A 14,680-nucleotide genomic window follows, 5' to 3' on the forward strand; every position below is an offset into this window, starting at 1 on the left:
ACATAATGTGGCATTTTACATTAATAATTTTAGAGTAGAAAACACAGGAACAAATTTCAACTGGACTGGAAATTTGGAATTTTTGTTAGTAATTTTGTACAGTAGACACAAAATATCAGAAGTCTTCAAATAAAAAATAACCTTTTGGATTTGGAGGGGAGAATTTCAGTGTGCAAGTTTACCACACACCATTTGGAGGGGCAGAAGTGGCCCCATTTCCCCTGTATCTGCTCACTGGCACAAGGATGCCAAAAAAGGGCATCAACTGCCATCGTGCTGCTTCTTGCAGTCCCTGATCCCTGGTGAAATATTTCAGCTTTTCACTTGTTTGTGCAACAGGGTTTTTAACACCCCGTTGATGTGAACTGGACTGTACCCAGCACACACCTTGGCAGTGTTACTCCCCAGGACCTTCGGAAACCTGACTGTGAATGCAAACCAGTGCAGCCACTACTGAGATTATCTGCACCCATTTCCTTGCTCTGGCTCAGATGATAAAATAACCATAATAAAATACAGCCTGTACCAAAAGCTACATCAACAAGTTTTGGACTCGATATATTGCTGTGATTTCTAACAGCAAAACAATAACAAGGATATTTTTACACTGTAAATGAGATTTCTGATTTACATTTTGAAGGTTCTTCCCATAGCAAAAAAAAAAAAAAGTGAAGGCCACAAGACAAATTTCTGAGAGAGGCTCATCTCCCAGCTAAGCTCGGGCCTAGATGAAAGCTCCCACCCTGAAACACACAAAGACTTCACCCTGACAGGCCAGCACAATTCAGTGACTATGTCCAAAAACCTACAGCTATAAAAATCTGAAACACACAGCTGAAGGCTGTGAGGTGCTCTCACTGAGAAATGCACTGCTTTACGAAAGATTCATCATCAGAGAGAGAAATTAATGCTGATAAAGCTTTTGTGAAGTCATAGCCTGTGTCATTTAGTACCTCTGGTCAAAAACCATACTGAAGAAACAGAGGCAGTGTCAGAAGAAAGTTGATAAAACAGTAACTAGAGTTCTTCATCTACATCCCTTAAATTATTTCAGGAGTAAGGTTTTTTTTTTAAGTAATATAAGGGGTTTTACTAATGGAAGATAGAATATGAAATCCAAAGTAAGGTCACTAAACATGCCAGGTTTATAACCCAGTCATTAGATACACAGATCACACAGCAACACCCCAGCTCACTGAGATTGCTAAAAAAATCCATTTCACACTCTTAATCCAGTTAGTTCACGTTTTTTGCAGTTCGTTCACCTTGCTCTTTAAGACCTATGTTACCCAAAGCAAACACACACGATCGCTTTTTAGTGAGACTTAGAGTCTAAGTCTTTATAATACAATATAATCTAAAGCTAGGACTGCTGAAGAGAACTTTCACCTGCACACGCTAACGCAGGCACTAATCCGGCCGGCTCTGCAGCACAGACAGCACGTCCTGAGCAAAGTCAGGCAGCGGCAGCAACTCCTGCGCTCAGATTCACCTCCTTTATCCCCCACGACCTCGGGCTGCTGCAGCCAGTCGAGCCTCGCAAAGCACAGCGAGAGATGCGGGGCTGCCAGCGGCATTCACCGCCTTCCCCCCTCCCTGAGCGTCCGCAATCGCACTACGGAGACGGAGGAAATAACGAGAGCGGCCAAGTCCAGAGGCAGAGGATACTAAAGAAAATAAACGCAGGAGCGAAACGAAACGAGACGCTCAGCTGCACCCACCGACGGAGGGCTGGGGGGTGCAGGGAGGGAGGGGAAAGAAGGGAGATGCTGGAGGGACAACCTCGGGAGCACGGAGGGAGAGGCAGAGCAGAGGAGAGCGAGGCAGAGCTGCTCCCCCTCCCCGAGGGCAAGGGCGGGCCGGGCCCGCGGCCGGGCAGGGCGGCGGGAGGGAGGGAGGGAAGGGAGGAGGGAGTTGTCCGGGGCAAGGGCGCTGCCCCGGCGGCCGCACTCACCACACCATGCCGTAGGCCCCCTCGCCGATGTAGGTGAGGTTGGTGTAGCGCGGCCCCACGTCGAACACTTGTCCCCGCACCATCTCCGGGCCGCCGGCGCTGGCGGAGCCGCCCGCAGCCCCGGCCCCCGACACCGCCGCCATGTTGTCCGTGCCGGGAACCGCGGTGCCTGCGTGCGGGGGGGCGGAGGCGGGCGAGGAGGGGGGCGAGGAGGAGGATGCGGGAGGGAGGAGAGAGAAGGAGGAGGGAGGAAGAGGCGCCGCCCGCTCCGCCGGTCCCGGCCCGTCGGCCCCGTCAGTGCCGAACCCGCCGCGGCCGCTCTGAGGAGGCGCCGCCGGCCGCGCGCGCGCGCATCGCCCGGCCCGGGAGGTGGAAGTGAGGGGGGAGGGCGCGCGCGCAGGGAGCGGCGCGGGGCGGGGCGGGGCGGCACGCGCGGCAGGGGGCGGGTCCGGAGGCGGGGCCCGGGACTGCGGTAACCGCAGCCGCTGGGGAGGGGGCGCGGCGGCCGCGGGTCACGTGGGGCGCGGGGCGGGTCACGTGGCCTCGCGGCCGCGCGGCGCCATTAGAGGCGTCAGGTGACGGGCGGGAAATGGAGCTGGGCCGGCCCGCCCTCAGCGCCCTGCCCACCCTCAGCGCCCTGCCCGCCCTCAGCGCCCTGCCCGCCCTCAGCTCACAGCCCTCAGCGCCCTGCCCGCCCTCAGCGCCCTGCCCGCCCTCAGCCCTCAGCGCCCTGCCCGCCCTCAGCGCCCTGCTCGCCCTCAGCCCTCAGCGCCCTGTCCGCCCCAGCGCCCTGCCCGCCCTCAGCTCACAGCCCTCAGCGCCCTGCCCGCCCCAGCGCCCGGCCGGGTCACACCCGCTGCGCTCACCCCGCACCGCACCGAGCTCGGTGACTGCCATAAGGGCGAGTTTATCGGTGACATTCCCCGACTTCAGCGCACAGTTTTGCAACCTCTTTTTAGCATGTTATTTTTCCATGGAATTACGTTTTCCTGCTCGCTGCTTCCCGTATAAATGTAAATAAACTTTGTAGGGGAAGTGAAATCGCAGTTGGAGGTTTTCCTCATGGTTTGGTCACTGCTTGCAGAAGTGCTGTGTATTTTCTGTTTTCCTGCAAGGCAGATTTTTCCTAAAACAGCTTTTTTTGTTGGAGCTTATGCACAAGGATCTTAACTCCTGACTTTTTTCTGCAGTTCTCTAATGACACTGACAAGAGCTAACCCCTGCTTACTACTGACATTTTCACTACCAACATCTCTGCTGCTCCCCGTCCATCCTGGCCTTGAAGCTGTCCCCACCCATGTCCCTCACAATGTCTTGCTTCTCCCAGCTCCCCGAGGTCATTCCTGGCATCCCACCTTCTTCTGGCCCTTCTTGCTCCAAACCAGCTTCCTCTGCCATCAGAGGAATTACCGTATTTTCAGATTGCATTTTCCGTAGCTGCTTCCAGCCGTGCAATCCCCTCACTCCCCAGGGCTCCAGGCCAGGTTCTGCTCGGGGCTGAGCAGGGAAGTCCCTGGCTTTGGCTGCACATCCAGCTGTCCCCAAGGCCTCTCCCTCAGGACAAGGCTGGCCCTGCTAGGCTGGCTCCAGGTGCCACCCAGCCTAGGCTGATGGAGGGAAAGCTGTCAGGGAAGAGCAGCAAAATCTAATCAACTCCTCTGTGTATTTAGCAGGCATCCAACTCTGCAGCTCGTGTTTTTGTGTATTTGAGTGGGATAATGCTTCTGATGTATTTATATTTACTTGTGTATAATGCTTTCCGTTTCCATGATGTGTTCTTCTGCACTTTAGAAACACAGCATTATTTTTCTCAGGAATTTTAGGCAGCAGTAAATGCGAGTGTTTAAATTTTCTGAAACCAAGTAAAATATTATTTAAAAGGTTCTCTTAATTCTGAAAATGAAATTTGCTTATGCTTCTGATTACATACATAAATAAATCTGTCATCAGCAAATGCAAAACAAATTATTATGGAGAATGTAGCTTAAACACAGCCTGTCATAGCAAATTTAATTAAAAACTGCTGTGTATCTAGATTATTTTCTACCTTCACTGGGATGTGTCTGATCAAAAAGGAAACCGACCAGGCAGGCCAGGAAATTGTGGAAGGACTGTCAGCTCTTTTGAGTGCTGTGTTCAAATATATGTCTAATCCAATTAAACCCAAATAAGTGGTCAGAGGCTATGGCATGCTTTCCCAACAACTCCTCCCGTGACAGATCTCGGGACAGTATTTCAGTGAAGCGCTGCAGTTGCTGAGATAGGCAGAGCAGATGGGAGTGGTATCAATTGCTTTTCAGCCTACTTAAATAAGCTGCCATTACCTGCACTTAATGTTGGGTCTTTTGCCTAACAAGGTGACATTAAATCCTCGATTCTGGAAAGCACATAAACGTGTTTTAAGAAAATTATTAGTTCCATGATCAAAATAAAGGGCTGTGTTGGGGGAGAAGAGGTGATACTTACTAAAAAATGATAGCAGATAATGAGAAGCAGGAGGAAAAAAACCCTTTTGTTTCAAACAGAAATCAAAGCACTGCTAAGAAGAGTTGGTGTAAGCAAAACAGGAATATTAGACAAAGCTAAGCCGTCAGCTAAGTCAGTGTAAATACACCATGGCTTGGACTGTTTCCATCTTCAGTCAAGTTCAGGAGTCATATGGATGAGTTCATCCTGCAACCAGGATCTAGAAATTCCCTGTACTGTTACTTCTATCTACTCAAACTGTTAATTCTTGTTCTGTAAATAGGTCTCTTGAAAAGGGAACATTGTACCACAAGGCTCCCCGAGCCCTGGGATCAGCAGTGCTGGGTCAGGCCGAGGACAAACATCATGGAGCTGCCCTACAGTGCCCCTCCATAGTGGGGGTACGAGGCATTTCAGATGTTTGTGCTAATTTAAAACTGAAGCCACATCTACCCAAAATCATCATAATTATACCACTTGTATGATTTGCGTGGGACATTGCGGCCATGGCTTTCTTGGTAGCTGCTGTACGACTATGTCAGCATGAACCTGAACCTCCCCATCATCCCAACAAAACACAGGCATTAAGTACATACAGTTTTCCCAGAATTATTTAAAAAGACCTCAAGCCTTTGTGCGGGGGTGATGAGAGAGAGAAATAAGACATGTTAAAATGTTTTATAAAGACATATTTTAACTTCTAAGGCACTCAGGAACCATGGTGATGGTTCCTGAAATTGCTTAGATATGAGCTCCGATCCACAGGGAACTATCCTAAGATTCAGAAAGAGCATCAGCTGGTAATAACTTCTAGTCAGTACCTACCTGGGCTTGGCTGAACAGGTGACACACAGCAGAAATCCCTTGAGAGTGATTTTCATGTGAATGCTGACCACTGCTTTGACAGCGTAAAGTGACCTCAATGAAAATGAGGCTCTCGCTGTAATCTTGCACTGTTTAGAGGTTGAAAAGAATCTCCCTTCCAAATTGCTGGGTACTTGGTGCCAGAACAAATTTACTTTTTCCCCCCAGGTATTTCCTTTTTTCCACATTCAACACTCTGATGGACTTTGCAAGGAGCTTACTGTGGCTTAGACACCGTGGAGTTAAGATGAGTAAACAGATTGCTGTGGTTGTTCTGTGCATGCCAAAGGGAGCACAAAAGATTATTAATTGCATAATGATTCTGTCAGTAACAGCCTTGATCCTGCACTGGGTATCATTCTGTCACTGTCAGAACCTGTCACTGTTGTAGGAGATGTCTTGTATCATCCATCATGTTCTGGTTAGATTTGCATTTCACAAATATGATTTGAAAACACAGTTGCAATTTCTAGTCATTTTTATGTTCCTAAGCTTTGAACAAGTAGTTTACAATCATACTCTAAATATTTTTAAAGGGATCCATTTTAAAGCAACCTTAAAAGTTTATTATATAAATCTAGCTATTTTAAATAATATACTGACATTTTGCTGCTGTCTATATGAAATTAAGTTGCTTTTATTTTCAACTGCAGTAGTAGCAGTATCCAGCCACTGTCCTGCAGTTCAGTAATGGAAATTTCCCAGCCTCAAAGCACACTCTGTCTCAGTCAGCTGCAATAAAACTCTGAGTGATTTCAATATTGTTGTGTGCTTTACTTGTCCTCAGTTATCTGGAGCTTGTATCTTTTGAAAACCAGCTACTGCTCTTGAGCTTGCTTCATCTTGCCCAAGACTTAAAATTCAGTAAACAAGCTGGGGATGATAAGAAAATTGAATCACCAGATAAAAAGTTATTTTACAGGACTGACAAAACAAAACATACATATAGTCAGTATTTATACAGCATGTAACAGTGACTTGTGAATCTTCACGGAGGTCCTACTATATGACCCTGGTTTTCTTATGCTGAAGCTTTATCCACTAGAAGGCTATTAAGTTCTTACTTATTTAGCTAGTACATAACACCAGTCTCTTGCTCTCTGTAGTTCTGCTATCATTGATTTATTTTTTTTAAATATACTTTCTTAGCAATTATTACATAACCTCAGAAGTCTAATATTCTACAAATACTAGAATGTGCAGTGTGTTTCCCCCACACTTATTCTTGGTTCAGCTGTGGGCAGGACAAGTGATGCCTCCAGCAGAGGCAGAAGTCAAAGCATGTAGAAACAGGATTATTTGGATTTTATGTTGTCCAAATATTGCATCTGTAATGCTTTTTGCTCATACCTAAAAAGGTAAGGAACTTTTGTAGTAAAGAGGTTGGCAGATGTGAGGACAGAGGAAAAAAGGGTGATGCAAGAATGAATAAAAGATAATATGGAGGGGGAGAGGGGGGAGGAATGTAAACTAAAAGTCAAATGAACAGGTAGTGGGATTGCACTGTGGGAATAAAAGGATTCTAGTTGGAGAGGGGATATCCAGATCCCACTGCATCTGGCTGTGTGCAAGTGAAGCCCTTGGCAGACACTCAAGTCTATTCATGGAGAACCGGTTTGGGGAATGATGCCAGGCCTTCTAAAAAGAGCTCACCAGGACTTGCTTTCCCTGACGTCGTTGTCTGCTGGGGTGACGTTCATCACAAATGCATGTGGCTGATGACTGTCATGGCACAAGCACACATCCTACTTGTCTGCTGTTATTAGATTTAATCTAAACTATGGGCAGTGGCTGAACAGAGACAACTGATAGGGGAGAGTACACTGATGGCATTCTGAGATTTTCACCAGAGTTGAAAATTCAGCCAGCATTAATGGCTGTACAGCCCATGACAAGTGCACGGCAGCCTTTGGGAGAAGGCAGGAGGTTGTAGCACAGCAATTCTGAATATAGGGCTCCACATACAAACAGTTCCACTGAGCTTTCCTATGCATGTGACAAGGAAACAGGTTTCTCTCTGCTCCTCTGCTGGGCAGGTCCTGACCTCACTGACATGGAACAGCAGAAGAGGCACCTCCACGTTTAGGGCTGCAGGGAAATCTGCATCTTTGCTGTTTGTACCTATGCTGTGGGAGGGAGGAGAAGTTATCAGTCTCCTTTCCTTGCACTTTGTTCAATCCACTGACCTCACAGCCCAAAGAGTCTCTACTTGCTTAGTTTTAATAGGTTTTATATAAATTACAGACTTCAATTTCTACAGTCCAAAACTGATGAATCATCATTCATTTTTAAAAACAAACATTTCTTTTGCAATTTTGCAGATCTATAGAAGATAAAAGCTGTGAAGAGAAGAGAGATTTCCTGAAGGAAGTGGTGTCACCATATTTAAAAAAAAGCCAAGCTGTTGGAATCTGTGTTGCATTATGGGGTAATGCAATACCTCTGAGCACTTCCTGTTTATCATGAGAGATATAGTTTTCACCACATCATAAAACTTTCAAGCATTTGTTAATAAACATTCCTAGAGAAAAAATAATATCCAAATATACAACCCCTGTGGCATCTGTCATTATAAACAAAAGAACGTTTTCATTATAGGTATTGGATGACAATTTGTGTGAAAGCAGCAGATTTTGAGGGCCACATCCAGCTCCTGCTGAAGGCCATGTTGCATCTCTCATTAGGTCTTTGCACCCCAGCACATGATTCCTCTTATATGTAAACAGCAAGATGTTTGAATGAGCAAATATAATTTTTACTATCATCGTTTGTCATTTTTTTTAAACAATGTGGGTATACAGAGAATGAACATCTGCAGAATTGCAGAAGAGTCTTGCATGAAAATGGCAAAAGTAAGATTTGCTTTTAACAACAATAATCTGCCATTGTTGAGGTACCTAATCAAATACACAAATTGTGCAGATGTTCAGAGCAGTGCTGTCTCGCTGGGTGGCCTTTCTCAATTGACAGCTTTGTTGCCTCAATTAATTCTTCTGGATAAATTAACCTAGCTGAGAAAGAGATAGCTGGGGAGCAGAAGGGTGCAGATTTTTCAACACCAGCAACCTTGATGGTGCAATTTGCACCCCCAGCAGATAAAATCTTTGGTGAGGAAATGCAAATTATTGTGACTGATTCAGGATGTTCTTGTGATCTGGCTGGGACTTGGTCTGCAGCTGACAGACACACAGGGTGGGGATCAGGGAGGGAATTCAAGGTTTTCCCGGTTCCATAGGGAATAAGCATTTTGATAGTTTAACTGTACAGCAACAACACTGTACAGTCAGACAAAGGACAGGCTGGTGCCTCATACAGCTTCACCACTGAAAGAGGCTTGTTACGTTCAAAGAAAATGACAAGGCTTATCTGTTTGTTCAAGATGGGAACATCTGAACTGCAGTTTCATGTGGTAAAATCCTGCTGCACAGAAATTCAAGATGGGCAATAACTGCGTACAATTCTTACTTCTTTAAATGGCTATAACATTTAAAACTCTGCCACACAGACTGTTATCAGTTAGACAAGAGGAAAGATTGAACCTCAGAAAGATGTTCCCTCCAGCTACCAGCACTAGATGTAGCAAAATTGAATTAATAATTAAGACATTTGTAGCTTTTTGGATTTTGAAGGTTTTAACAATGGGAAAATGATCTGGCTCACATTATCTTTGTCTTACCTGACATATGGTGGTTATTATTGCAGATATGCAGAGCCTCATGATAAGAGATGCCTTTTATAAGTGCAATACATCCACTGTAATTAGGCACTACATTTATCTTACTGCATTACTGAGTCTCTGGGTTTTGTATAAGTGACACAAAATTGTTGTGAGGATCTATCAGTGTCCTGGATCTCAACTAACTTTTCAATATGATGTCTCATTTCCAACTGATGTTAACAGCCAAACTGAATATTTGGCTTGGAAATTCTGAGAGAAATACAATGAAGGCTGCTTTAAAAAAGCCCAAAAAACACACAAGAAAGAACACCATTCCTTTAGAAGGATAGGGCAAAATATCTATTGGATGATGCTCTGCATCCAATTTTCTATGTACCATTAATGGCAGCAGGGTAAGGTTAAGTGATCACGCTCTGCCAAACAGCACGTGTGGGGGAGCAGACAGCAGATGTGCAGCCACTTAGCCTGTGCCTTGTGCACCAGACCGTGGTATGGAAATGCACGTGGATATTTAATTGTCATTCAACTCTAAGTTGCTTGGATTTATGAGTCTGGGAAGCGCAGATGCTGCAGCGAGGAATGAGTGTTTATTAGCACAGGAGCTGTGCTGGCCTTTCCCGCAGAGAGGCAAAGTGCCCCCATCTAGAGAAAATGGATTAAAAGGGGGCAGTGCACCACTCTCATGTCCCATTTACCTTTGTGAAGTGCAGCTGGAAAAATGCCAATATATGGATACATTTCCATCATGAACTCTAAACAGCTTTTACTGCTGCTTATCGCAGATAATAAAAATGCAGCAGCTGTCCTTTTATCAAAACCCAATTTAGAGAAATGTATGGCTAAATAAGGGACATAAGCACCTTCAGGGGCAGCTACATGGATACGAGAATAAACCCTTTAAGAGCCAGTTTAGAAAGATGGGACCATCGCCTTGAATACAAGCATTTTTCCAATGCTTGTTGCAGCAACCTTCTGTGGTTACCCTGCACGTGTCCTGTTTCCTTCTTGGTTCCTCTTGCACTACTCTTCCCCATGCCAACATCCTGCTGTGCTGCTGCAGTCCCATTCAGTCCTTTCTCTGCCCTGTGGGCTGGTGCTGCTGGGTGACCTTCCTTCACCTCCCCAGTCAGCCTCCCTGCTCAGGCGTGTTCATCCTGCACCCTTTTGTGGGAAGCCCCACCTAGGAGGTGAAGTGGGAGGTTAAGCACCAAATAGGAGCAAGGCACCCCCCAAAACACCCCCAAAAACCCAAATGTGCAGCATAATTCTGATGTTTGTACTTCTCCCACTCATTGCAGTCTCTTTTCTCACAGTGTCCAATTCTTCTCCTTTCCTGGGCTGGTATATTTTTTACTGAATTCATTTTCTTGCAGTTTACTGAGCTGCATGAGCTCATTAAAGAGTCAGACAAGCACCAGACCTGTACAAAGAAAGCAGCAGGGCTGGAAGCAGAAGCATCATTTTGATACCAGCAGTCCTTTAGATTTGGCTCAGCTGCCAGGTGATATCACTCCCTAAGACTAGTTTCAGCTCTAAAATTGGGAGGTTTGACTGCACTGCTGAGAAACCTGCAGACATTTCTCTTGCCTTTGCCATCCTTTGCTGCACTTTTCTCTGCTCTTGAAAAATGCAGGAAAAAGCAATCATGAGGGCAGTTTTGTAGTGACTTCCTTACCACCTCCTTTCTTCTCATCCTCTGCCTCTCCTGTTTCTGCCATTTATGCTTTCCAAAGTCTCCCTGCTGTAATTCTCTGTGGTCCTGGTGACTTTGTCCTACACTCTCAGCTGTTGTCCACTAGAAATGCCCTCCCGATCCAGGATCTTTTTCCTTGTAAACTGCACAAGCAAGACAGACAAACGCAGGCCTCCTTTCTCAGGACAAGTGTTCAATACAAGAGTATTACACAATCCCCAAGACATGTGCATTACTCACCAAAACAATCCTGGGGATCCCATTTGTGCCTCTCCTTTCTCTCCAGTGGTACCAATGCACTGAAGACAGGACCCATAGCAGGACTGGGGGTGTATAAACCCAACGCCTGCAATGGAGGGCATTGCTTTGTGCAGTGATCAGCAGCCCTACTGTGAAGGACAGAGGTATCTTGCTGGGTTTGTTTTGTGATGTGTTCTGATAATTTATACTGTTGGATTAATAAAAATAACAAGATAAAAGCTTTCCAAATGGAATCCATTGCTAACTGTCCGTCATTGCTCTATTCTTGTTCCACGCACGTTAGGAAGTGCGCATTATCTGGTAAATCAAGACATTAGAAACAAATAAATGCCTTTATATTGTAAGGAAGAAAAAAGAGCCTTTCTAGAAATACTGTAGAAACAGTCACATCCTCTATTTCTGCCTTTTATAAAAGGCAGGCTGTGTCTTATTATCATCAAGGAAGAAGTAAACAAATGTAATTTAATCAGTTCTGTCTTTCGTTGATTTGCATCAGCAAGAATAAAAGACAAAGGCAGAATGGAAAACAGCAGCTTTGTGCTAAAAGTTTCAATGCACAAAATAGTTCTTTCTCCAGCTGTCAAACATTAAAAAACGCTCTGCATACCAGTAATAATAAAAGTGTCAAACAATTGACCACAATGGGAATCACAATGCTTCATTAAAAGCTCTAAAGCAGAGTAGAAAAGCTTCCAGACATTTGCTAAACAGAACTAAATGCTCAGATACTTTCAAAAAGTGTCAGAAGATGCTTTCATCTAGTCTAGTCATGCAGATAAATATCTCCTTGCTTATTCCAGCCCAGTCTCTGAGCTCCTGCTGCTTCAGCAGTAACAGCTGGATGAGCCACTTGCTGTCCTGAGGCTGAGGCAGCTCTAGTGCACCACAAGAGGTTAATGTCCTCTCCAGCGATGAAGCTCCATTGCATAGGGCATTGCAGGGATTTAATCAGTAATTTTGTATTTACATATGTAATTATGTATTATTTGAGAGCCTAACCTATTTGTTCAGCTGACAGGCGATGTTGCGATAAGGAATTTCAGCAGACAGGATATTTATAGATCCTTTATCTCTACGTACAATCAGAGCTAAAACGTCAAACAATACCCCGAATGAAGGGTTGTTTCAGTTCAACTTTTCCCCATTGTTGCTTTTCCGTTTTTTTTTTCTTCCTCTGTCTGGTTACTGCCTAAAACTTGGCAGTGAGAGAAAAAAGGGAATGTGACTCACACTGACAACTTCATTTGCTGTAAGAGACCTCAGTAATTGCTCTAACCCACTTACAGGAAAGCTACCCCTCCTCTTTCTCTCCTTCTCCACCCTTGGACAGACAGAGGCCATGCATGTAACAGGAGCAGCAGGCTGCTCCCAGAGGTCACACTATCACTATGGAGCAACCAAGCCTTCCTTTTCACTTTTCTTCTTCTGGATTTCAAGTTAACCCCCCACCAGAACTCAGAGCAGCTTCAGTTTAAGGGGCATCTTCCCGCCATGGATTTTTGATGAACCTAATAATAAGCAGGGTTTGCAAAGGGCTCACAGCTCAAACGCAGCAGGGTGAGGTGGCTGCTCCCACAGGACGCCGGGCTTGGCAGCCAGCACTGCAGCTCCAGGATAAAGCTGCTGAGGAGTCAAACAATTGTTGCCTTTTCCTTTCCTTGTGGGATGGGGGCAGGGAATGGTAAATAGAAACAGGAGAAGAATCAGCACAGTGCCATGCAGCACTCTACCAAAATATATTTTCATTTTTACTTACATAATCAACATGAGAGCAGCATTCATAGTGAGGTGGCGGAACAGATGGCAAAGACTTAGTTTTCAGCAAGACGTTAATTAACAACAACTCGGGTTTCTGCTAGAGAAGGGGGTTTGTTCTGCTCCAGCAGGGTTGAGATGGGTGCTTACTACATAAAACAAAACTCAGTTTCCCCACACAGAATTGTGATTCTCTTTTTTTTTTCCCATTACATCCCTTTTCCAGGATACTCTCTAAAACACAGCAACATCCCAAATGCAAAGCCTTATAAAAAACCATCACAAGTCTGGGTCTTAGCAGTAGCTTGGGATTCTCCTTGCAAGCACTTTTGAATGCTCTGTGGACATACAAATAAAAAGAGCAAAGGGAGGAAGAGTTGTGATTGAGAGAGTTATGTGCAACTTACACTGCAGCTGAGGCCCATGTTATGTACAGCAGCTTTCACAGAGATATGATTGAAGCTAAAGCTTTCTTAGATGCTCTGCATGAAGTTTTCTCTCCTCTTTCCTCTGTTCCACACACTTGGACTTCACATCTTCAGCACACTGATGCAGCTGAGTTGAAAAGAGCTGTCCCAAGGGGGACTGAAGCAGAAAGTAGCTATGAAAGATATTTATTCAAACCACAGGCAGAGAATACATCACCCAGACACAATGAATAGGAAAATGGCACGTGAAGCCGAAAAGTCTGGCCTCTATTTTTCATCTGATAAGCTGTCTGGACAGTCAGGCACACTGAACAGCCCACAGACATCCAGCTCTTCCCTCCCTCTGCTGCCAGGTGATGTGAGATTGCTTTTTCCTGCTTTGCATTCACCATCAGAGGCTCTCCAGAGTCACACGCCCAAGTCCTGCAGAGGCCTGTGGGCCACATTCCTCTGGGGATTACATCCATCCCAGCAGGAGAGAAGGAAGAGATGCAGGCCAAAAGGGATGGGCAAGCAGTGGGGAGGGAGGAGTTGAAGGGAGCAGGGAAGGAGTGAGCAATAGAGAACACCCAAATGAACACAGGCAGGAGCTGGAGGACAGTACTGCAGGAAAGGGACAGGGGAAGCAATCATACATTCTATTATATGAAATAGAGCAACAGGGCATCTAGTCTGATCTGCTGTGGAGCTTGGAAATGAACCAATTATTCCCACGTCTCAGCACTCATCCCTGTGCTGCCAGCAAATCTCTAGCACCTAACAAAAAGTGTCTCTGCCCATTCTAGTGACATGCACATCTAGAAAGGATGCTTTTCCATTACTCCCACTTTCTCCATGCAGGCAATAGATGGCTGTGGGTCTGTGCTACAAGCTGAAAATCACACCCTACTCATTACCCAGAGGCAGTAAACAATACTATTGCAGATGATTCTTTATTTTCTTCAATGTGTCTGTTTAAAACATAGTTGGGATGAGTTAAAAAACAAGAATTCTGTGGTTATCGAGTCTAACTAAAAGATAAATATGTGCTTGAACTAAGAGTGTCTGTTCTACCTTTCAGCACCTACTTGAATTCAAAATTTCAGGTAGGTTCCCATGCATATTGTGCTCCACCACGAGAAAGTACATCCCAACATTGTTATACTGAGCACAACCAACCTGCAGAATTGTACAAGATTTGGGCCTCAATCAGTTCATGTTGTGTTAAACCAGAAATGGGCCACAGAGAATATCCTGCATACATCAGATGGCAGAGATTCTTTGCAGGATGATTTTCAGGAGAAGTGCCAGATATCACTGAAACTGTGCTTAGGAGGTGCAAAGTAAAGGAAAGAAAAGAACACCAAAAACTGTACTCTGCTTAGCCTGTCCTCCTTTTGCAGGGGTTAGGGGGGAAATGTGAGAATCAGCAGAACTGCTTCGTTATTTACAGTTGCTTTTTCTGGAGAAGAGTGATGAAAAACCCTTTGCAGGTATTACCTTTAAAAAATATAATCAGCATAATAAGAAGTTAACTCTTCAAGCAAAACCAAAAAGAGAAGCGACCAACAGATGCACAGACAAGCACTGACTTCAGTGGA

General features: G+C 45.2%; 1 protein-coding gene across 1 annotated transcript in view; it reads right to left on the reverse strand.

The window, feature by feature from the left end:
- The window catches only part of MAPK1 (mitogen-activated protein kinase 1), a 34,041-nt gene extending 31,706 nt beyond the window's left edge, over positions 1 to 2,335 (reverse strand). The window contains exon 1 of the mRNA XM_085075847.1: positions 1,955 to 2,335. Within this exon, the coding sequence (XP_084931973.1) occupies positions 1,955 to 2,097 (143 nt within the window). The 5' untranslated portion in view covers positions 2,098 to 2,335. The remainder of the gene's footprint in view (positions 1 to 1,954) is intronic.
- Between the last annotated feature and the right edge of the window lie 12,345 nt (positions 2,336 to 14,680).

The sequence above is a fragment of the Lichenostomus cassidix genome, chromosome 15, assembly GCF_008360975.1.
Source record: "Lichenostomus cassidix isolate B80296 chromosome 15, HeHo_3.0, whole genome shotgun sequence".
NCBI classification, from domain to species: domain Eukaryota; kingdom Metazoa; phylum Chordata; class Aves; order Passeriformes; family Meliphagidae; genus Lichenostomus; species Lichenostomus cassidix.